The following is a 24,339-nucleotide window of genomic DNA, read 5'->3' as shown; positions in this document are numbered from 1 at the left end:
TCTCAGTCCCAGTCAGCGTTGCCATGTCTGCTTATTTAATAAGCAGACCTATTATAATAAGCCTTATTATAAGCGACTTTGGGCTTGTTTTTCTGTGAAGTTGCTTGTAAATATTGGTAATTGCGGGTTGCGGGTTTTTGGGCTTGTTTCTAAAGTGTAGTTGCTTATTTCTGGCTTGTTTCCTAATGCTGTTAAACCAGTGATTCTCAAACATGTTCATGTCAAGGACCCCTAGCCCTAAAACATGACTGTCATATTATCATGACAGTCATGGCGCAACTTGTTCCTGGTTTTTGAATTTTCTCCATTTACAACCCGTAAATCTACATACACGTTCAGATTTCAAATATAAAGTGCTATAAACCCCACGGCCACGGATGTAACAAGTTAAAACGCCCGGGTCTAAGTACCCGTATCTTCCGTATTGTTCAATAAAAAGCATTTTAATCCGATCGGTGGCCATTTTCTCAAAATTTCCTTCTATGACCCTATCGGTTGGGAGATGTATTGCACTAGTTATACATTATAATAACTCTATGATAAAATGGCCGCCGATCGGATTAAAATGCTTTTTATTGAACAATACGGAAGATACGGATACTTAGACCCAAGCGTGTCAACTTGTTACACCCGTGGCCGTGGGGTAAGCACTTTATATATGAAATCTGAATGTTTATGTAGATGTACGGGTTGTAAATGGAGAAAATTCAGAAACCAGGAACAAGTTCCGCCATGACGCTTGTGACAGACGAGAGTGAACCATGGCTACAAGGACCCCCAAATCAATATGTATTTGTCCGCAGACCCCCCCCCCCCCCATCTAAAAATGTTCAGATCCATACAATATTTGTGTTGATAAAATGTTTCAAAAATGTTCAAAAATTAGATCAGATATCAGATCTACAAGCACACAACGAATGAGCTTGTAGATTGTTTATTTTGGGCTTGTTTTCCTAGACATGGTTGCTTGTTTCTCTCACAGAACCTGGCAACGCTGGTCCGTAGGAGTGGTCCCAGAGTGTTTCGACATTCGCCTCATCAGCCGAGCCGGCGTGAGCGATAGCTAGCAGCTACAGCTAAAGGCTAATAGATGGTGCCTCGACACTGCGGATAATAATATCTGAGGAGGGGTTTTGAACGTTTAAAAAAGGGGAGTCGGGATATCATCCAAGGTGATGCCGGAGCTCGTTCCCACCATGGCTCTCTACGAATATGTCACCCAGGAGCAACTGGCGGGCTTCGACAAATACAAGGTAATTGAGAGCTATCGGTTGGGCTGTTCTCGCCAGTGTGTGACAGCCAGCCAGGCGGATGGTTGCCTTGCTTCCTGGCTGGATGGCTGTTCATCTGATGATCTGGGGCAGGGGTCTTCAACAGGGGGTCCGGGGACCCCTAGGGGGTCCTCAAGAGATACTACAGGGGGGAGGGCCACCAAATATTTGTGTGATAGGGACTTAATATATTTTATTTTGTACATGAACCACTTGAACCCTCGCATCCCTATTCTGGGGGGAACATTAGCCGAAAATAGAAGATCTGGACGCGCTGTGAGCTTGTAGATCGGCTATTTTCAGCGAAGAGGTTTGGTGTAGAGGGGGAAAAGAGCAGACCAAGTACCGAGCCAAATGTCAAGTTTACAAAATTGAGGGTTTAAGTGGTTAAATGTCTGAAAACACACATTTAACATGAATCCAATATGTAGTGGGAGTCCCTGCTTCATCTCTCTCTCAGCTAAGGAATCCTTGGCCTGAAAAACGTTGAAGACCCCTGATCTGGGGGGTCGACAGACAGGCAGCGTGTGGATTGGAAGCAGCAGCTAGCTGTCATGGATCACACTAGCTTGGATCACACATGCACACTAGACTAGACTTTTTCTTCGGCAAAGCCGATGGCATGGCTTCCTTCCCTTCAAGTTCAGTATTGCCTCATAATTAGCCTGGGATCAAGACTATCATATATGTATTTTATCGTTTTTTTACATTTGCATATCTAAAGTAAAAGTCAGACTGGATCAAATACATCTATGATAGTCTTGATCCACGGCTAGTATTACCTCATAATAACACACCACTAGCCTCAGTCCAGGGAGCAAGGTGGTAGCTGCTGTTAAGGTTATTAGTATAGGGGGGATGGTGTGGAACTGAAGGGGGCATTGAACTCCAAACCACAAAACAGTGTCTGATCAGCGATGCCATGATGATGATGCCGACGCCGTCATGCTGCCTCAGATACCTGGATGACTGAACTAATTGCCATCATTATTTAGCTACACAGTTAATTTCCTCTATTCTACTGTAGCCTGTATATGTTTTTATTTTTTAATCTATTAGAGCACCACCAGGTCAAATTCCTCGTTTGTGAACATACTTTGCCACTAAATAGATCATGACAATGGGCTTTTAAAATGTCACTGGTTCGACCACCTCCATACTAGAAAACAGAGCTTTCTTTCAGATATCCTCATTATGAATCATAGTTTTTATTCTGAAATGCAGTGTGTGTGTGTGTGTGTGTGTGTGTGTGTGTGTGTGTGTGTGTGTGTGTGTGTGTGTGTGTGTGTGTGTGTCATTGACAATCAGGAGGGAGGACAAAGTCTTCTCTCTTGTCTCTCTGGCAATGAGAGACCCTTGAAAGCAGGACTAGCTGTAATGGGAGTGGGACCATGTCAAATGATTCCGTTTTGAAGCTAATCTCTGGGCCATGGTTCAGTTTTCAACAAAGTGAATGTATTTTTTGCATACATGTACAGACATGTGATTGTGACATGACAAGAGTTCATTCATATGTATATTCTGATACAAGGCCATGCATTTTAATGTACAGTTTAATGGGCTAACTGACCGTAAAACACTATATGGCAACTAATGACAGCATATGAAATCCAGTAGTATAAAATTGTAAACACAGCTCTGTGTGCTCGTGAGAACTGATTCGTGCCTGATGCTGTTGGCTGAGCAAATTGTAACATCATAACCCTTTCATCTCATGCCTAAGTAATGAATAGTAAAATATGTTCTGACACTAATGCACGGCAAAATGGGATTTTCTCTGTTTTTTTATTGATGACTACTTTGTGTTCAATAAACGAACCGGAGGGATCTGCAGAGAGATGACATTCTTTCATGCTGGCAAAGCTCTTTTTATTTATTATGCCTGTTTCCTCCAAACGGGCAAATGTAGTGTGCAAAATGTTTGCCTTCAACGAAAAGCACAAGCAAGTTGTCATATATGGAATTGATGCTAGTATAGCTTAGCCAGCACCCTCTCCACACACACACACACACACACACACACACACACACACACACACACACACACACTCTCTCTCACACATTACATAAACCTACTGCCTTGATATTGTATTAGAAAACTCCCTTTGAGTCATTTATTATTGGAAGTGAGACTTTCTAGCCATAATCGTTTTCCATGTCGGTGACTACACACCAGCTGTACCACATGCCTTGAGGCATCTGTGACTGAAGCAGACAGGAGGACAGAATGGAAGGGTTGAAGCTCTGTGTGTGTGTGTGTGTGTGTGTGTGTGTGTGTGTGTGTGTGTGTGTGTGTGTGTGTGTGTGTGTGTGTGTGTGTGTGTGTGTGTGTGTGTGTGTGTGTGTGTGTGTGTGTGTGTGTGTGTGTGTGTGAGAGAACTGGAACATGCACGCATATTAAGCTACACACAAGCGCATGCTCGCACAAGAGAGCTCAGTTGGAAAGCACATGAGAGCTCAGGCCATGAGACATTGTCCCGCAGAGTCTCCGTTTATCTCACTTTCTCCTTTTGCTTTCTATACAACAGGCTGCATGGCTATGAATTTGGGTATGCATACATCCAGTGGTTGACTAGTTACTGTATAACTTGTGTGTGTGTGTGTGTGTGTGTGTGTGTGTGTGTGTGTGTGTGTGTGTGTGTGTGTGTGTGTGTGTGTGTGTGTGTGTGTGTGTGTGTGTGTGTGTGTGTGTGTGTGTGTGTGTGTGTGTGTGCGTGCGTGCGTGCGTGCGTGCGTGTACATCTTTTTAAGAAAGCAGTGGCCTATTATTACACTCAGGTGCCCTTAGGTGAACCCCTGCAGTGCTATATCAGCTAGTCTGATTGATTAAATTGTGTTTATGTGTCTGTTTTCAGTACAGCGCCGTGGATTCCAACCCCTTGTCTGTCTACGTCATGCATCCATTCTGGAACTCTGTGGTCAAGGTGAGGAAAGACCCTTTTAATGGCCTCTGTTCATTGCTTTCCGTCTTTCTTGTGTGTGTTTTGTCCACTGTACACCAGGGAGAACTGCATCATTGATGAGGTTTCCAGCTGTCTGCTGAGATACTGTAACAACACAGACATACACACCTCTCTCTCTATGCCCCTAACACATCCCTACATCACTCTATCTGTCTTGCACTCTCATATAAGGAAATACATTCATCATTGTATCCGTGGAGCCAGTTTGCTATCTGTTGCCGATGCTAATCAGTTAGACTACAGACTTAAACTTGACCCAAGCAGGGTATGGATAACACATTGCTAGGGCTGGGTAATACTGTATATTGTTAGTATATTGATGTCATGATATGACATCAATATACAAAAGTGTTGTATTTTCCCGGGTTTAATCACTTTAACCTTATTTTATACTTTAAAAGGATCCCTGGATAATAAGCCTTATATGCCTTAAATACATTATAATTGCCCTCTATAACAATGTTTTTTTTTTATTTTTTTTATCATTTTAGAAATAGTTCATCTTTTACTCTGGGACAACACTCGTTGCAAGTTGATGATGTCATTTGTCCATGTGTGGTCCAGCCCTATGGAATGCATGCCATGTGCTAATAAAAACATTTAAAATATTGTCTTGATGCTCATATTAACCTTATGTAGTATTAAGTTGTTTTTTATTTGCACATGCATTCCATGGGCTGGACCACACATTGACAAATGACATCAATTTGTGACGGGCGTTGTCCCGTTTGAGTAAAAGATGAACTATTTCTAAAATAGATAAAATATTTAAGGCGGTTTTATTTTGTAATGTTAGTTATAGAGGGCAATTATAATGTATTAATCCTTTAAATCCTTTTAAAATGTTCGGTGAAAATACCAGATCTACAAGCTCGCAACGCTTTGTGATGTGACGCATTGTCAGCTTGTAGGCTGCCTATTTTTTCTATTTTTGACAGTCTTTAAAAGAAAATGTATATTGTCACAATACGGTATTATCATCACAACATGATATTATCGTCACGATATCGATGTAAATGGTCAAAAATAGTGAACTGTAAAATACTCAGTATTAACTTAATCAGAGTGTACACATGTAACCAAATGGACACTTATGGGGCCAACACTGAGTTTTACTGTGTGGTTAGGTACACCCTGTCCTGTACAGCTGTGTCTGATCGTGTACATATTGTGCTAAAAGAGCTTGTGTCTGTCTGTATCTCTGCTCAGTGGTGTATATATCTGGTTACTGGTGAACAGTACACTTTAAAGGACAGCGTGCATCTAAAGTTAAATATTTAGGGATATAATGTCCATACTCTCCATCACTTCTAGACTGTTTCAGCATTCTGTTGCTGCTAGTAGATAGTGCTAACCCATGTCAACGTCCTGTCAGGTGTTTATACCACTTGCAAATATTTAAATACAATAATAATAATGAATAAAACAGCTGTTCCTCTGAGTTTATTACCAAGGGCAACGATTACAAACAGTATGTTTAGAAAAGTTGGACAGTGGTGTGATAGTTTACAGAATGAAACCGACTCACATCTCAAATAGTCATTCATTTGTCTAAATAGCATTATAGAAATTACTGATCAATAACTCGGATAAGTTCATAAATGGAATTTTTAATATTTGTTTTTAATTTTAGATTTAAGAATGAAGCTATGAACCTAGCAGTTCATCATATACTGTATTGGTTGTTAATGGTTGCCTTTCAAATCTTTTCCAGATTCTTCCAACTTGGCTGGCCCCAAACCTCATCACTTTCATTGGTTTCATGTTCCTGGTCCTTAACTTCCTCATGTTGGCATTCTACGACTTTGACTTCTATGCATCTGGTGGGTCCCCTGCTTTTAGTGTGTGTGTGTGTGTGTGTGTGTGTGTGTGTGTGTGTGTGTGTGTGTGTGTGTGTGTGTGTGTGTGTGTGTGTGTGTGTGCGTGTGCGTGTTGTCTGTTTGCACTTGGCCATTTGTTTTGAAAATGGGAGTGATGAGCAGCTTGTCATCAGATTGTATATCTGCTATTTGTGCAACTTTTGAAATGTTTTGAATACGTTTGAAAATGTTCTTCTACAATGACATGCCCAAAATAGGGACGCCAGGTTGAAGGTGATTCATTTTTCAATGTGTGCTGACAGAGATCTCCCTACCTAACTATTGTGAGATGTATTTTCAACTGAAAAAGGTGCATAAGTGAATGACAGAGTTGTGTGAACCCCTTACTTGCCAACTATGGTGTATATACAATAATAAGCCATACAACTAGTAACAATTAAAGCAGCAGCACCTAACAAGATACAGGAGTCGCATTAGTGTTGTTGGACTGCATAGCATAGGACTATATTCAGACAGTATAGGTAAAACTAGACCACAGAAAGTGCTTAATTTTCTGTAGCAGGTGGTAAACAGAATATCTGATGAATGTAGGTGAGAGAAACGAGTACCCATGTGCAGGAGTTGTATGATCAGATTAGTACTGTGGATTGACAGTAGACTAGTCTACTACTAGTCTACTTGTAATCTCTCAAGACGGATTCAGAATTCTTTTTTTAAATTGCCGATGGATTCCCAGATTGGTCTACTAGATATGTGTTACGGGTTTGCTAAGCATATACCTTTTCCAGTCAGCCAGTAAATGTTTAAAAATCGTTGATTTTGTAAATGTTGTTCCAAGTCGGTGCAGGCAAAGGCTTTAGAGCTTGCAGCGGTCCAAATTATGATGATGAGGACTTTTTGTCCAGTAATTGTGCAGCTCTACCATAATATATAATATAGTGAAAAATGGGACATGTTTGAAATGTGTGCTAATAAATTGCAGCCTTGTTCTTTTGAAAGAGGGTCATGAAGGCGTGACATGGCGCGAGTTTGTTCATGAACGGCAAAGTCCACTGCTCAGTGAAACATGTCATAGCTGGTGTCCTGGTGATGACTCAAGTTTTATAACCAGCTCATTATATCCTCCTGAACGCACTCCTTTGTATACACTATCCTTGTGGGGATGTCAAAAGCAATTATCCATTCAAAAATTACATTTAGATTTTACTTTACTTTTACCAAAACCAAATCAGTAAAACCAGTTAATAAATGAAAGTTAGAGAAATGGGCTGGCAGTGAATTCTCGAAGTAAAAGCCAATAGTGCTCAATACCTGAGCTGACGTGTCGGCGAGTGTTAACAAGTTAACTTGGCACAGGAAACGTTTAGCACCATGTGTTTTTTACTAATGGTAACTCTAAAGATATATAAATATTTCATAAATGACCCTTTCCCTCTCGGGAATCAGAAGAATAATGTCCCCATAATGTCAAATCTGGACTGCTGCTATTACTAACCTTGTGGGGATTTTTGGTCACCACAAGGTAGTAATAGTAACTCATAAACCACAAACACACACTCTGTGGTTCATCTAGGAAGTCAGTTGCTCAATGATACATTTAACAATAGGACTTGTCCAAACACTGCTTGGTTAGGCTGTTGCTTAATGTGTTTTTCCCCCCCTGTGTGCATGTGTGTGTGTGCGTGTGTGTGTGTGTGTGTGTGTGTGTGTGTGTGTGTGGGTCTCTGTGTGTATGTATGGTGCTCTGTGTGTATGTGTTTACGTGGTGTTCTCTGTATGTGTGGATGGTTTTGCGTTTCAGCTGCTGGACATGACCACGTGCCGAGTGGGGTTTGGGTCGCCGCTGGTCTCTTCAACTTCTTAGCCTACACGCTCGGTGAGTGCCACCCCCTGCTGACTCACTGGAATGCACTTGTTTTACGTCTCTTTGTGTGACGCAACGCCTCACAAATCTGACAGTTTGATGAAAAACAGTGTCGCTAAAATGAGCCAGATGTGCACTATAAGATGTGTGTTCTCCTCCGTGCATATGTGTGTGTGTCAGTGTGCATGCGTTTAATGTAGCGAGCCAGATGTGAGGTGTGTGTTTAGTGTGTCTTTGTGTTCAGGGATTTTGGAGAGGTGCAGGGGTTCCCAGTGGGAGGGGCTTTGCATGGTGATGGGGGGGCTCTAGTCTTAAAGGTTACATAACAGTCAGACGCTGAACACATTCTATAACCATTTACAGGAAACCTATACACTGCTGAAAGATGCGGATATAGCATTAACTGGTAATTGAGTCACCAGAGCACCCCAATTTTAATAAATGTGTGCATACCCTGGGTTGGATTAATGTATATAGATAGGCTATATATAGGCTGCAAACTAGAGGCCAGGGTCTGGACTCCAGGGAGCCATCATCACATAGACAGTCTATTGTGATTTGCCATGGCTCTATACGTCCTGCCTTACACAGGGTGGTGCAGCGGATCGCTGTGCACACCACACATTCTACCGTAAAGTGTATGGTGCTCGGACAGTTCTTGACATGGTGGACGACGGTTGTGACTGGTTGTGTAATGATAGCCTATATAATGGTGCTGTTATTAAGCTGCAGTTTATTCAAGAGTCCTAATGTTTTTTTTGTGCTGTTGTCTTTTGTCTGCACTGAGAGGCTACATATTCATGTTTCACGTTCTTGCTGCCATTGAATCAAAAGTATTTTGTTTTGCTTCATACATGCCTAATTGCGTTCACTACGCAAGTCCTCAATATGTTATTTTTCCTAAAATATTCTGTAATTTGTTCTTTCTGTCTAAAATGCTCATGGTGTTCTAGGCCCTAGACCGGTGGTTCCCAAACCTTTTAGCTTGAGACCCAAAAAGAGAATGTGATGACTCCCCGGGACCCAAACTACTGAAAATAACAGATCTACGTGAGCTTGTAGATATGCTATTTTTACTAAAGTCTTTTATGAAATTCTCTTGAAAAATGTTTTAAGATTCACTGGTCACTGTTTACTTTAAATACTTCAATAGATCTTTTAAAACAAAAATGTGTGTACTGTAAAGTCATTGACAAGAAGAACAAACTACAGCTGTGTATGTTAACTAAGGACATCAGGAAGGAAATCAGTACATGTTGCTGAAGTAAATAGAGTTAGGCATATTATCAGCATTTCTACTTTGATATGTCATTCAGTGTTGTATTATATAGCATACTACTCTAGAGAGAATGTGTTCAGATAGGGAAAAGGCGTCTGGGACAGCATCCAGGTTTTGTACTAGAAAACACGTTGTTCTTGTCTGGTATGGTACTGATACCCAGGCAGTTTATGATAACATGCTCCGTTTTTTGGACAATAGGGAATGGCTCCATATTATGTGATTACTTCACCCACTTGGGGAGGCTGTGGCTTTGTGTCAAAGTGTTCCTAAGCAAGACATTGAAACCCTACTAACAATGAGGGTGGTTTCTTGCATGATTGCCTCTGCAGTCGGTGTGTGAGTGGATTAAGCACTTTGGGTAAAAGTCTTATCGGAATGCAGACCATTTGCCAGTCACTTCAAATTGTAATTTTCTTGTCTGTGTGTTTAGAGATACACACATGTTACGGTTTACATCACATTACATTACAGTCATTTAGCAGATGCTTTTATCCAAAGCGACTTACAATAAGTTGCTGTACATACATAATGATAACTTGTCAATTCTCTCAACTGTATGGTGTTCCGGCTGTTCCCACTTACGATCCAAGATTAAAACAGTCATTGCTAGACTATAATAAGTGGTTGCAGGGATCTAATATGTGGTTGCTAAGGTCTAATATGTGGTTGCTATGCTAAAAAGATGGTTGCTAGGGTCCAATAGGCGGTTGCTAGGGTCTAATTTACGGTTGCTAGGGTCCAATAAGCGGTTGTTAGGGTATAATATTCGGTTACCATGGTAATCCATTTAAAAGGGGTTCCTATGGTAAAACATGAATGAGAAATTCAATTCAAATTCATTCATTCAGAGAATAATTTTACAATTGTGGCAAGTATAGTTAATTAATGGCATTTGATTAGTGTAGCAGAGGGTAGAGGAACATGGGTTTGTTCAAATGGACATAAAAGTATACATTTCAGAAATACAAATGGTTGCCGACATGTCCAATACAACTGGTAGCCGACATGTTCTAAGCAAGCCGGATGTTGTAGAGTTGGAACTGAGTTTCTAGCTATAAGTATGAAGGACTAGTTAGGGGGGGGGAATAATGAATAGTGAGGATAACAGTAGTGTGCTCACCTTACCGAGCCGACAATAAAACAATTACAATCATCACCATTCACATAGGGGAAAAATACTTGAATTGTTGGTAGAATGGAATGGAAACAGTAATGTTACTTTAAAGTAAAATTACACTGAAAACAACAATCTTACTAAAAAGGTTTAAGCAAATTACAAATGTTCAGTTGGCGTAGTGTTCAGTTGTACAAGTGGTCCATGTCTATTATGTCTAGCTTCTTTGACAAGCAGAAAGTGTTGGTTTAGACCAGTGGTTCCCAAACCTTTTAGCTCCAGACCCAAAATAGAGATTTGTTGTCTCCCCGCGACCCAAACTAGTGAAAATAGCCGATCTACAAGCTGTGAGATTGTTATTTTATTTTAATGGAATTTTGGGGAATTTCTTTTTTATGCATGAAAAATATTTGACTTTTTTGTTATTTTTATATTTTTTGTTTCTGACAATATGTGATTTTGTTTTGGACAATTGTTTGAAAAAGAAAACATTTTAAGGAACATTTTCTCGCGACCCATTAAAAAAAACATCTCATGCTCCTCAACCTCATCCCAGATGTGGGGAGTGGTGTTTCTCCCCTGACCCTCAGCTGGAATCTGAACCCTGCGGTTTTCCTCTCCTGCCCCCACTCACCAGTCCCCAGACTCTTACTGAGTCCATAGCCCAGACACAAGCAGCAGAAATATCAGTGGAATGACACTAGACTCAATACTCACACTATAAACAGTATAGCATTGTTCAGAATCTGACAGTTTGTTTTTATAAAGACTGTGTATAATATGTGTACAGTGTGTAATAATTATGGTAATAAACTTAATTTGTAAAGCACATTACATGGCATAAAATGGTGCAAAAAAAGAAAATTGAAACCAAAGTAAATGGTACTATGTCTGGTTGCATTATTGCACAAACTGTACCAAGAATTTGAAGTAATCTGTTTTGTCTCCGTGGTACCATGTAATGAAGCAGGAATGCCTTGAAATAATCTATAAAATGATAAATAGTGGTGTGTGTGTGTGTGTGTGTGTGTTATATCTGCATATCTCATATGAATACTTATATTTACGTGTCATTCCCACTGAAACAGATGGCGTAGATGGCAAACAGGCCCGCCGCACCAACTCGTCCACGCCACTGGGGGAGCTGTTTGACCACGGCCTGGACAGCTGGGCCTGCGTGTTCTTCGTGGCCACCGTTTATTCCATATTCGGGCGCGGGGCGAGTGGCGTGGGCGTGGTCACGCTCTACTACATCCTGTGGGTGGTGCTGTTCTCGTTCATCCTGTCCCACTGGGAGAAATACAACACCGGGGTGCTGTTCCTCCCCTGGGGCTACGATATCAGCCAAGTGGTAAGGACACATGAATCCTCTGACCATATTCACACAGTAGCCATTTAGCTCTTTTGTGAACTTCAGTGGTTCTCAAACCTTTTTATGTCAAGGACCCCCAAATTGATATGTATTTTGCCACCGACCCCCATCTGAAAATGTGTTGTGCCAGAGACCCCAAGAAGAGAAGATTTGTGTAAAAATAATTCTAAATGAACATTTTCGATATGTTTTTAAAACTTACTAAAATAGGAGATATACAAGCTCGCAGCACGGCACGAAGTGATCTGCTATTTTTGAATAGCCAACATATAAATGGATTAAGTGGTTAAAATGATTGTGATGCTATATTAACTACTTTTACTGGGGACACCCTGGAACCCCCCCCTAAGGACCCCACTTTGAGAACCAATGGTGTACTTCACACTTGGGTGGAGTGGGATGTGGTGGGAGCCAGCGGTTACCATGTCCTCGAATATGACCTACTGTAAGAGCAAAATGGTCACCGTGTGAAAATGGTCAATTCTACCTAGGAGGCTTGACCACCAAGCTGCTTAAAAACACACAGTACATACATACATTTGAGAAACACCTGAACATACACAGAAATCAAATCAATCTTCATTTTTAGAGCACATTTAAACAAGTAGCAAATAGTCATACAAGTCATACATAATGGAAACATAATGAAAGTAAATAGAATTCATAGAGTAAGTCTTGAGTAAAAACCTCGATAGACTCAGCACTTCTGATGCGGAGGGGTAGGCTATTCCAGAACCTGTAAGCAGCAAAGGCGCGATCACCCCTTATTAAGTATGTGGCCCTTAGGTCAGGAGGCTAGACATGACGCTAGTATGTCGCAGGGACTTACCCCAAATTCAACTCTTGAAGAGTGCCAAGCAGGGAGGCTTTTCATAGTCTTTAGTATGACTTAGCCTGGGCTTGAACCCTGACCTCCAAGGAACACTCTAACCACAAGCCCACTGAGCTGCTAAAGGTTATTATACAGTAATTATGATTACTAGGGCAATGCCCGTTGGGAATGCAATGCAATGAATGCATGCCCCTCCGGTTATGTAGTAACCGTTGTCAGAGTACTTGTGCAGTACCCCTTATTATAGTACTTGGAGGCTATTCTATGACGTCAATACTACAATGTCATATTGATGACACTAGGTATCTCCATAAGAGGGACACAGACAGACAGATACAGGGAATTGTGGATTTATGGTTCTGTACAGCTGCTGATCAGAATGACTTGCTGACATCACTGTGAAGTCTACAGTATGTGTGATTGATAAACTACTTGCTATTATTATACCAGTGTGTCAGGATGTCCTTGATGATTCATGGTATTTAAACTCATACTCCCTCATGGGAGCTGACTAACAACAAAAGGCATACTCCTCTATATATCTCACACTGCTCTCTTCCAAACTCCAGTGAGATACTGACTGCAGAGACTCGAGTGCCTCTGTGTTGCACACTCTCATCATCTTATTTATTATTGATTGGATTGGGACTTCGCCTGTGTGCGTGTGCGTGTGCGTGTGCGTGTGTGTCTTTGAACAGCTAATCTCAGGCACCGCTGGACCGATCTGCGTGAAACCTTTAACACACATTTTTCTAATCGGGCTCATGGTGGCGTTTTAACGGGCCGCTTGATCTTTTGGTCTATAACTCTCGAACCGTACGTCGTACAATCAAAAATGTTTTTCCCTGGATTACTTGGATCATGACGCAACTCAACCATATACTGTAGCCCCGACCATTTTAAACTTGATAAGCTTTTCTGCCATTAGTATTGTCTTCAAAACACACTTTTCGCTCCTTTTCTGCTCCTTTACAAAACTCACACAAATGGAGGTCGTGTGATCAAGATGTGTCAGTCAGATTTTTCAGGAGTTTGCAGGAGGGGCCCATTTAGCAAAGAATTCAAGAAATCCTGAACACAGCATCCAATCTGCCCCAAATTTGAATCACACATCAAGGGGCCTATAAACAACGTTGATTGATTTAATACTTTATTAGTCAAAAATGTAAACCGCACGGAAGTACAGTAAAACACTTGGGCTAAAAGGATAACACAAAAAAAGTCCTGGGGACTTGTTTCCATTGTGTTCCTATGTATTACATTCATCAGAACAGAGCATACAATATTAACACATTAATACAGGTGATCAAAAAATACAAATGGCTATATTTACAGAGGAGAAAAAAAGGAATAACGGGGCAGCAGTGTATGTCCCCTCATTTCAGATGGATTTACTGTGTCTCTCTCTCTCTCTCTCTCACACTCACACACACATATTTGCACTGATGCGCATACAGTATGGATTTAAGATATGAACAGCATGGATGTGTCATGTTCTTCAACACATAAATGACATGTTTTCTTGTGCCTCCTTTACCAGACCATCTCTGTTGTGTACATTGTGACTGCCGTGGTTGGCGTGGAAACGTGGTATGTGCCAATCGTGGGGAGTTTCCACTACAGAGACCTCTTCACCATTATGATCCTCGGTGAGCTGCGATTGGTCGATCTGATGCGTTTTCTTTTTGACATCTCATTGATGAGTAGACAGATGGTGTGCTTTGTACATGAACACTAATACCGCAAAGACTAATAATCAGGTTACAGTAATAATTTGACCTAAGTGCTGACATGCATAGCATTAGTGCAATAACTCTGGATTACAGGATTGACTCAAAAGTGTTTTTTTCTCCGCTAACGGACCGGTAAATGCTTCCTGGGGTTAACTGACCGGATACTACAGTGTGTCGACCACATAATCGTATCATCCTGTTCAATTCTGGCTGGCACCCAACAGAGATCTGACAAAGCGTTAATGTAAACCAAATGAATTGAAAGATTGAACAAAAGGATTAAGAGAAAAGGCTCACACACTGACCAAAAATCAACAGGCTTTCTGTTGATCCTGGGCTGTTATGCTGGCCTCTCGTACCTGGCTTCATCTTTGTGAAGCCTTGAGATTAGAGCACACCCCTTTCTATTTTATTGAGATTGGTAGAGAGAAAAAAAACAGCTTAATGTTAATCAGGTTTAGCTAATGCCTATGACCAGAGTGTTTTCTGAATCAGGGTAAAGTTGGCGTATTAAATGCATGTGTGTGCTCATAAACACATTGACTCATAATGTTGACATTCTCCTCTCCTATCTGACACTAGCCTGTTCCTTCTGCGTGACCCTACCCATGAGCCTCTACAATGTTGTCAGGTAAGTGTCCCACCTGGTCCAATAGCCCATATTCACACGGCAACCATTTTGTAATGCTGTAATACATTACCACTGTTAGTGTTGGTGCACATCAGTGTTCTTGTATGTATTGGTGTTAGTCTTTATGTTAGCCTTGGGTTTTCTTTTAGTTCTGTTGTTACTATGAAGAATATCAAATCAGAACAGTAAATTAAAATGCAACACAATTTGCTTCACGTTAAGTAAAAGTGCACTGATGGCATAGTAGTTAACACATCGGGTGCCAGTCGCGTAGATCTACGCCAAACGATTTAAAGCCGCAGTGTGCCAGTCGCGTAGATCTACGCGACTCGCATTTCCCATGTTAAATCGAAAAAGTGCACATTCCGGAATTTTTTTCGACCCATTTCCGGTTCCGGGGCCGACCGGAAACAAAATAAAACTGGTTCCGTTTTTTTCGCTCGCATCCGTTTCCTGTCTGGGCGTCAGCTTAGAATGGATTTATCTCCCTTGTTGTTTTCCTCACCGCATCGTCCTGTCTAACGTTCTCGCCTGTAACTTCAAGATGGCGGCACGGATCGGCTCGGATTTTTTTGTTGTTGTTTTTCACGGATCCCGTGTTTGTGTCGAACCAAATGAACGCGGATTTTAAACGGATTTAGCGGGGGCTATGACGACATGAAAAAAACAAAAAAACAACAAAAAGAGCTTGGCACTGGTAGGTACATTATGAGATTAACCTCTGGCGTCCAATGTGTTAATGATCAAACAATAAAACGGAATAATAAACTATGGTTGTACTGTAGTTCTCATAATTATTATTTGTCAGTGATAGTAACATTGTTATCATTTTGTATGAACTCAACGCGGTGCTCTGAACTCTTCTCCAGGGCGTACCGCAGTAGAACCACGAAACATGGCAGTGCATACGAGGCCTTCCTGCCCTTCCTCTCTCCCATCCTCCTCTTCCTCCTCGCTACGATCTGGGCCGTGTTCTCTCCGACCGCCATCCTCCATCAGCAGCCCAGGATATACTACCTCATGGTTGGCACGGCCTTCGCCAACGTCACCGTGAGTCTCTGCCTATCTGTGTGTGGGTGTGGGTGTGTCTGTCTCTTCTCTCTCTCCAGAAACTATTATATTAAAAGAGGAAACATACAGTATATCTCTGCTGTCGGGCAGAAACCAGCTAACTCCAAACTGTTTTTATTTTTCAGGAAATGACAAAAACAAAACAAAAAGTGGAGTTAGGAGGTTTTGTTCATCATTGATAAGAACAGCTTAATGAACCTCCAAGGTCACAATGAGGTTGGAGGTCAAAAGGGGGTGGAGCCTGGAGTCAGCAAAACCAGCTAACCACCCCCCTTTGGTGGAGTTAGCTGGTTTAGCAGAACGTTTGGGGATCCAATGGAGTTAGCTGGTTTTGTCTCAAAAGCCTCAAAATGTATTCATAGCCTGTACAACACCACAGACTACACAACCGCAAATACAGTAATCGTCTGCTCTGGAGCCATTCAGGACCAGTGCGATGCTGTTCTAGGATTAGCATTAGCAAAAGTTGAATTGCATAGTATACCCTGTGTTTTCTTTAAGCTATCTCTTCCAAACTCCTAGGCCATTGTCAAGATCTGATTGGCTAATTCATTCTAAGTCATTCTCAATCCCTTGGCTTTATATAAGGTTTGTTCAGATATCATAGAATATGGACTAATATACTTTACAAGATGGCATAAAATATTAACTAAAGTCATTTTCCAAGATGGCATAAAATCTACCCAGATTGACTTGAAGTGTACTTGAGGCAAAGTTGTTTTGTATTAGTGAGAAATGACACATATAAAGCAAGCAAGTTTCAAGTCTCTTGGTAAAATAGAGGGGCATGGCTGAGGCTTTTAGAGTGTCTGCTTATTATGGCGCTCATGTGCGCAAATTGGTACCAGGCCTGTCAGGGTTGATGATTACCCATGTGAAAATGATAATAATGAAGAACCCAAAAACTATTGATATTCCCAGCTACGCTGTGAATTGCAATGTGTGTGCATTGTGACAAACGGTATGTGCGTTGTAGTAAACAGTTTGTTGAGATCAGAACCAGAATAAAAATCAACTTTATTGTCACATCACAGGTTTACAGGTGTAAAGTGGGTGAAATAAATTATGTACGCTCCATCATTTGTAGTTGTTTCACAGGCTACTTCCATCTGGGACCTCGGTAGCACAATCGACAGTCGATCACCGTCTATCAACCAATCATATTGACGTGTCTACATGACGTATTGTAGCTGCGCCAGCAGTAGTTATTTTGTATACTATTCAACCATGATGAATCGTGAAATAACTACAACGCAATAAGCGCTTCTCGTGGCGTCACATTTGGTCTCGCCAAGATCTCGCCCCTAGCAGCCGCTGATTGGTTCGCACACGCAGCGGTGCGGAGTAGCTCTACCCTCTGAGCGATCCCAGATGGAGGCTGTATTGTGAACCTGTTAAGTCAATACCGCCCCCATCTGGCGGAGTCAGGTTAGTAAGGATAGAGATGAGGAAGAGAGGAAGAGTAAGGAGAAAAGCACAGGATAGAAACGGGTCAAATAATCAAAAGATAAAAGGTGTGACAAGCATATGTGTCATGATATACAGTAAGTGTGTGTGTTGTGTGATAAACGGTGTGTGTGCGTTGTGCTAAACGTGTGTTTCTCTTGCAGTGTAAGCTGATCGTGTGTCAGATGAGTAACACTCGTTGCCAGGCGCTGAGCTGGCTGCTGTTGCCCATGGCGGTGGTGGTGCTGTTAGCCATCACCGAGCTGGTTGGCAACGAGCCACTACTGCTGTACCTGTGGACAACTGCCGTCATACTGGCACACACACACTACGGAGTGTCAGTGGTGAGGACACACACACACACACACACACACACACACACACACACACACACACACACATAGATAAACGCCATTCACCATCAAGTGAACTTTTCAGGAATGGAGAGAAACATGTACATTTTCACATCGGGTGATCTATGCTCAGCTTTGTGCGTTAACAACTTAAGCCCTATTTATTACATTGCAGTACGATGGTGCTGCACAAAAAAATTACAGATCTGCAAGCTCACCAGTTGTGAGTGTTTTTGAAAACATGTCATTTTTTGCTCACAATAACAGGATATGTAGAACTTGTTTTTGGATGTATGCCCAGCCTCCTCAACTGTAACTTTGGAATCAATGCTCGAAACACGTGGAAGAGATTCCTGCTGTACTCTCCATATAAAGTAAAGTAATACAGCATCACAGAATTCATTGTCAATGTCATTGCAGGTGATACTACATTACAATCTGCTACTCCCAAGTCAATGCATATATCTATTATAATTTAGGAGAAATGTCCACCAATAATAATAATACTAAAGCAAAGAAAGGCTGTACAATTCTAAAATAAATATAAGCAGTGTTGAGAGCAGTTTCTGCATTGGGGGAAAAAACTGTTCATCTGTATATAGGTGCAGGCATAGTCTTACTTTCTCTCTTTGTTCCTCTGTCTCATTTCATTAATTTCATTTATTCATGTATTTGGGAGGGACAACATGTTTTAATAAACAATACATAATGCACTATAAATAGACAGGATTTAGCGAGAGATGCAATTCTTTATAGGCAGTAACGTACAAAACAGCATAAAAACAAGTAACGGCATACAGAGTAATACGTCAATACAATCAGACCCATAAATAATGCAAATAAATGACAAATCAGGGTTAGAAGCTATACGGTCGCATGATATGTGTTCTAAGTTTAAAAGCAGTGTTGGACGGTCTCAAATGGTAGTTGGTAGAGTATTCCACAACAAACGAGAAATTCAATCTGAAAGTGGTACGTCGGCGCTGCGCCTCACAGTCCCCTCTAGAGGTCCACCTGTTCCTAAAACAACTATCTAGTTGGCTTTTGATGAATTCTTCCAGGAGAGACGGAGTCCTTGTAGTGTTTTGTAGATTATACAGAGCTGTTTGAAAATGTTGAACTCTATCTCTCTCTCTCTCTCTCTCTCTCTCTCTCTCTAGGTGCACCAGCTCAGCAGCCACTTTAACATCTGCGCCTTCTCTCTGAAGAAGACCAACAGTGACTGACAGGAGGAGGAACGAATCGGCTTGACGGCAGCGGAGGTTTAAGCTCCTCCCTCTAATGCCAAGCGACACTTCACACTTGTCACCACGGAAACCGCATCCCCTGCTGCCCGTCCATCAACGAGGACACTTCGAGTGGACTGTAGCCCCCCCCCTCCGCCCCCACCCTCAACATAAACACACACACACACACACCATGACCTCCCAAAATAAGAACGGTTCTAACCAATCAACTCCGGTCTCCTTGGCAACAGGGTGGGTTCAGGGGTTTTGGCTTCCGTCATTGGTGATTGGCTAACTCAGTTGAGCCAATGAGGCGCGCTTGTTTCCTACGGAAATGTGCTTCAGTCGCGAGGACAGGAGCCCAGACCAGCCAGACACACATAAATTGACACACACACACACACACACACACACACACACACACACACACACACACACCCACACGTGTACATATATTATTCTGCTTTCATGCAGATACTATAGAGGCACATATTTCAAATATAGACATACATGTGGCCACATCCACAAACAGAAAATGAACACAAACATTCACATAGTTGCACTCGCTTAGTATTAATGAATGTACAGTATATTATTGCCTTGGGGAAACGCCATTTCAATTTAATTTAGCTTAATAGAGAGGTGTAGCGCTATTTAAAACCTGAACAAGAATCAAACTCCTGGCCTATTGAAGGGGTCAGGCCTTGGCTCTCACGTCTGGCACCATGTTCAGACTCTGCAGGATGACTTTCTCCAATCACCTTTCATGTTGGGCTGATTTGGGGAGGATGTCAGTGGGAGAATGCCATGATATATGTAACTAGTATTTAACTCTATTATATCAACATGGGATGGGTTTTGGGGCATTTTTATTGAGTCTTGAAACAAATTAATCATTGAATATGTAGGGAAATGGATAAAAACAAAAAAAGTTGATTTCTCCAGTAAAAACCTTGTATATTTTCCACACTTCTAACTATCACTATTCACACACCCTGTTCTGCGTCCAGAGTTGTCATGAATCAACCCCCGTCAGGAGCTGACTATTCGGGGCCAGAACTGACCAGAGTGTAACGTTCTTAAGCTCCAGTGACCTTCAACTCTGACCTCTGCCTGAGCACTGTACCTCCAGGCTCCTCCTACCCCCTGAGGTGTCGTGTCAACATGCCGATTCGTTCTACTTTTATTAGCTTTTTTTTATTTTTATTTTTTTAATCTTTTTTTTTAACTTTTGTTGCCAGACTTTGAGTGGGTGCAGTTTCGTTCCGTTGTGCTTGAATGAAGAGTGCGCCCAAAAGCCGCCCGCGGAGCGGACTCACTCTGAGGGAACAAGCCGACGCACACGACACAGCAGATGCCCCCACACTGCCTGGCATCACGGTTCTCTTACTGTTGTACTATAATATTACTGTCATCACCTTTGATATTGTCTGTCAAAAGTCTGTGCTCTCCTTGTGCTCATCTGATTGATTTCCTTTCTTATTTTCTTTTTTGTTTATTTTATTTTTTTACTGTTTTGTTTGTTATACACTGGTCTGTTCCTTCTTATTTTATGATTGTTTAAGACCGTTGACCTGGTTTTCACAGTGGGGTTAGATAAGGACCCCCAGGAATCAATGTTGGTCTGTCACTCAGTTAACCTCAGCAAGATTGTGAGTTTTCTTTCTTTTCTTTTCTTTTTTTTGTTCCTTGTTGCCAACGTGGACGCTTTGTCAGTCTGGTCCGGTCTGTTCTGGCTTACCTCTCTCACTGCTACGTTTGCTATGACTGGATTGAAAATGGCCCGATAAAGTCCAATTCAGAAAATGAGCTTTATGCTTCAATGATGGAAGTGGCATGCAACGTATCGCAAAAAAAAAACATTATTTTAAATACAGGTACATGTTTTATCTTTTTCACCTGAAGCATCATTCAGGCTTTAGTCTCTGCATCCACTCAGACCATAAAAAAGAAAAACAGCACTTGATGTCCATGTTTGACTCATGCATTTGACTATGGCATTAACCTTTGAACTTCAGCCAACCAATGCAACACCTGAAAAACATACTGTCCAAGCGAAAGTGTTGCAGAGGTTTCCTATCCCACACCTGAGTAAAAATGATTGCATATCATTAACTTTGACCCAGAGCTTGACCTAGTGCACACCTAAGTGAAATATATTCAGTCTGGCCCACATCAAAGTCAGTTAAGTGCATAAAGTACTCGGATCTACCTTTCTAGCTGTTGGACTGCTCACCTTCTTTACCCGTCTTAAAAGGAACCGCTGATAACCGCAAAACCAACCAACCCCCCATCCAACAACCAGATAAAGGGGAAGGACAAATCTTGTTGCTTTTGAAGGAAAATGTCAACCTAAACTGAATATAGTTTATTAGAAATGTCTTTCTTGTAATGCTATCCCTGTAAACATGTTTTTGACGTCTGTCTGGCTGAGTGTGAACTACTATGTCTAAGTATTAACAGTGGTACTGGTAACGGTGAGATGAGGACAAGATGAATTAGGAAAGAGGGAAGCACAGGGGCTTCATATAGAAAAAAGGAAAACTATTTAAATTTTTTAAATGCATCGTGTTTAAATTGAAAAGCACTTGAACATTGTTTAGCGCAGTCTTCTATACCGGTCATCTTCAAACCAACCTCAGTGTGAATGCTAAACGGTTCGACTTGAGTGTCATTTGTGTCATTGCAATGTTAATGCTAGTTGGAGGCTTTGAAATAGCTGGGGAGAAAAACGCACACAATAGTTCAGCCTAGTTCCAGTTTGGCCGCAGTATACTTCTTTCTCAAAATGTGCAATACCTCTGCTCTGCAATTTGGGAAAGCCTATGTCAAATACGTACTGTAACCTGCCATAGAGCTGGGAACCTTTTCCATAACAAGTTCAAGGTCTACCACTGGGGCTGAGCAATATATATTATGCCGATATCGTGATATGAGACTAGATATCGTCTGGGATTTGGGATATTGTTATATCGTGATATGACATAAGTTGTGTTTTCCTGGTTTGAATCACTTAAGCCTTATTTTATACTTTAAAAGTTGTCAAAAACAGCAAAAAAAAACAGCAAAAATAGCTGATCCTCAAGCTCGACGCGAAGTATTGTGAGCTTGTACATTATTATTTTAGTTGTTTTTTAAAAACAACAAAAAAATAAAATGTGTATCTTCATAATACGATATCGTCACAGTATCAATATTGAGGTATTTTGTTTAAAATATTTCGATATTTGATTTTGTCTATATAGCTCAGCCCTATCTACCACTAAACACTTTGAAATCAGTTTTCTATAGAGCGCATTGTTGCGAACAAATCTATTCTGAGATCCATTTATAAACTATGCCCCACTATACTAGTTTTCTAACGACGGGACAACAAACGTGGAACTGTGACTGAGATTTTATTTTATTTTTGCCGCCAGAAAACTGCTCAAGTGAACTGGAGGTTTTTCGGTGGTGGGTGTATGCACTGTATGCGTACGTGCAGATCCATGTATGCATGTCCCTTTGTATGTGTGTATAATCGGTGTGGATGTCTGTGTAAATACATATATACGATTTCTTTGTTTTGTTTTGTGTGTTTGTTTTTATAACACGAGTGAGATTGTAATCGTATACTAGACTGTCCTATCTTGACTCATTGATATGGGGACTGTTAGATGTCTGGGAGACCAGGGAGCAGCAAATACCAATCAGCATATTATTTTGCAGACAGCCTCATACCCGGATGATATAACATATACAAGAAAACATAGATTTAGGTTATTGTTTAAAACCATTTGTTGGAATATTTTTGCTTTTTCATTGAGAGCAAAACAGAGAGATGTTTTGTTTTAGCCTTAATGACATTACATGTCACCTGTTTTGTCATTTGTTAGCCAATTCTTCATTTTACATGATCAAAACTAGGGTCTAGTTAGTGTGGTTGCCCTAACAGGGCAACCAGACTATAGTACTCCTTATACTTTATTTATAGATAAACAATACTTCGAACCGCTACTCCCTACTCCTCCCACAGTTTATTTTTCCCAATTTTGTGCCATATGTCAAAATGACCGGCTTCGCCGGGAATCGTGTGCTTGTATTTTGCTAAGAGATTGGTTCCATAGTTTTATTGATATTGATTTATTAGTGGATTAAATTTCCCCATCCACTTTAATGGAAACGTGAAAAAAAAAAATCAAGTATTTTTTTCTCAGAAACAGTAAGAGCTAGAGTTACCAGATTTTGAGGGGAGGTTCATAGTTTATTGCCAAATTAATGAAACAAATATTACACCATTCAGCCTCATGGTGGCGCTATAACAGCCCACTTTACCTTTTGGCCTATAACTCTTGAACCGTAGGTCGTAAAATCAAAATTTCTTTTTCCCTACATTCCTTGGGTCATTACGCAACTTTCCATATAGGCCACGCCCATTTGCGTCAGGATAGATTTTTTGATATTGATTTATTAGTGCATTAAATTTCCCCATCCACTTTAATGGGAATTGCAAAAACTCCCATTCAAGTATTTTTTTTCTCGGAAACCGTAAGGGCTATAATTACAAGACTTGGAGGGGAGGTTGATAGTTTTTTGCAAAATTATTATGAAAATAATCACACCAGTCGGCCACATGGTGGCGCTATAACAGCCCACTTTACGTTTTGGCCTGTAACTCTTGAACCGTAGGTCGCAAAATCAATTTTTTTCCCCCCTGGATTCCTTGGGTCACGACGCATCTCCCCATATAGGTCACGCCCATTTGCGTCAGGATAGATTTTCCGCCATTTTGAATTTTCTTCAAAACACACTTTTTGCTCCTTTTCCTACAATTTTTCCCAAATCTCACACAAATCGGTACACGTGATCTATGGACCCATGCGATAAAGATATCCAAGCGGCATTTTGATAGTCCGTACCGTTCGTCCGTAAATGGCTTCCAAAGTTAGCGGGAGGGGCCGTTTGACAAAAAATGCCAAAGATCACGAACGAAACGTCCGGTCAATCCCAAATTTGAATCACATGTCAAGGGTGGTATACTAAACCAATCCCCGAAAGGATTTCCACTTTGATCCATAGGGGGCGCCACAAATGCTCAAAATGTAACCGTTTGATGCAAAGACATGCTTTTTGGGGGATCAATCCTCTCAAAATTGAACGCAAGTGATCTCAGGAGTGACGTGACAATGTAATTGGCGCAGTCTCCGACGGTATTCCTCCCGGCGTATTACTCGAGTCCCGACCAGCGTCGGCGCAACCACACTTTGCAATTGCCAATTGCGACGCGTCTAGTATTAAACATGATATTGCACACGTTTTCACTGCCTTCCTGTTGTATTTTGTTTTGTGGAATTTGGGTTTTGAGCTGCAATGCCACCAAGC

General features: G+C 41.2%; 2 protein-coding genes across 3 annotated transcripts in view; one reads left to right on the top strand and one right to left on the bottom strand.

Moving 5' to 3' along the window:
- ost4 (oligosaccharyltransferase complex subunit 4 (non-catalytic)) overlaps positions 1-24,339 on the bottom strand; it is a 162,572-nt gene that overhangs the window by 6,420 nt on the left and 131,813 nt on the right. The window lies entirely within an intron of this gene.
- On the top strand, positions 1,040-22,537 carry selenoi (selenoprotein I). Its single transcript, XM_084081767.1, has 10 exons — positions 1,040-1,253; positions 4,127-4,195; positions 5,949-6,057; positions 7,856-7,930; positions 11,403-11,665; positions 14,059-14,167; positions 14,834-14,882; positions 15,752-15,932; positions 17,564-17,743; positions 18,913-22,537. The coding sequence occupies exons 1-10, from the start codon at positions 1,176-1,178 to the stop codon at positions 19,018-19,020; spliced, it is 1,221 nt and encodes a 406-aa protein (XP_083937893.1). The 5' UTR covers positions 1,040-1,175; the 3' UTR covers positions 19,021-22,537.

This window comes from Gymnoscopelus microlampas (genome assembly GCF_963454915.1).
Source record: "Gymnoscopelus microlampas genome assembly, chromosome: 16".
NCBI classification, from domain to species: Eukaryota; Metazoa; Chordata; class Actinopteri; order Myctophiformes; family Myctophidae; genus Gymnoscopelus; species Gymnoscopelus microlampas.
The sequence above is the reverse complement of the archived record's forward strand: the minus strand, read 5'-3'. Positions and strand labels throughout refer to the sequence as shown.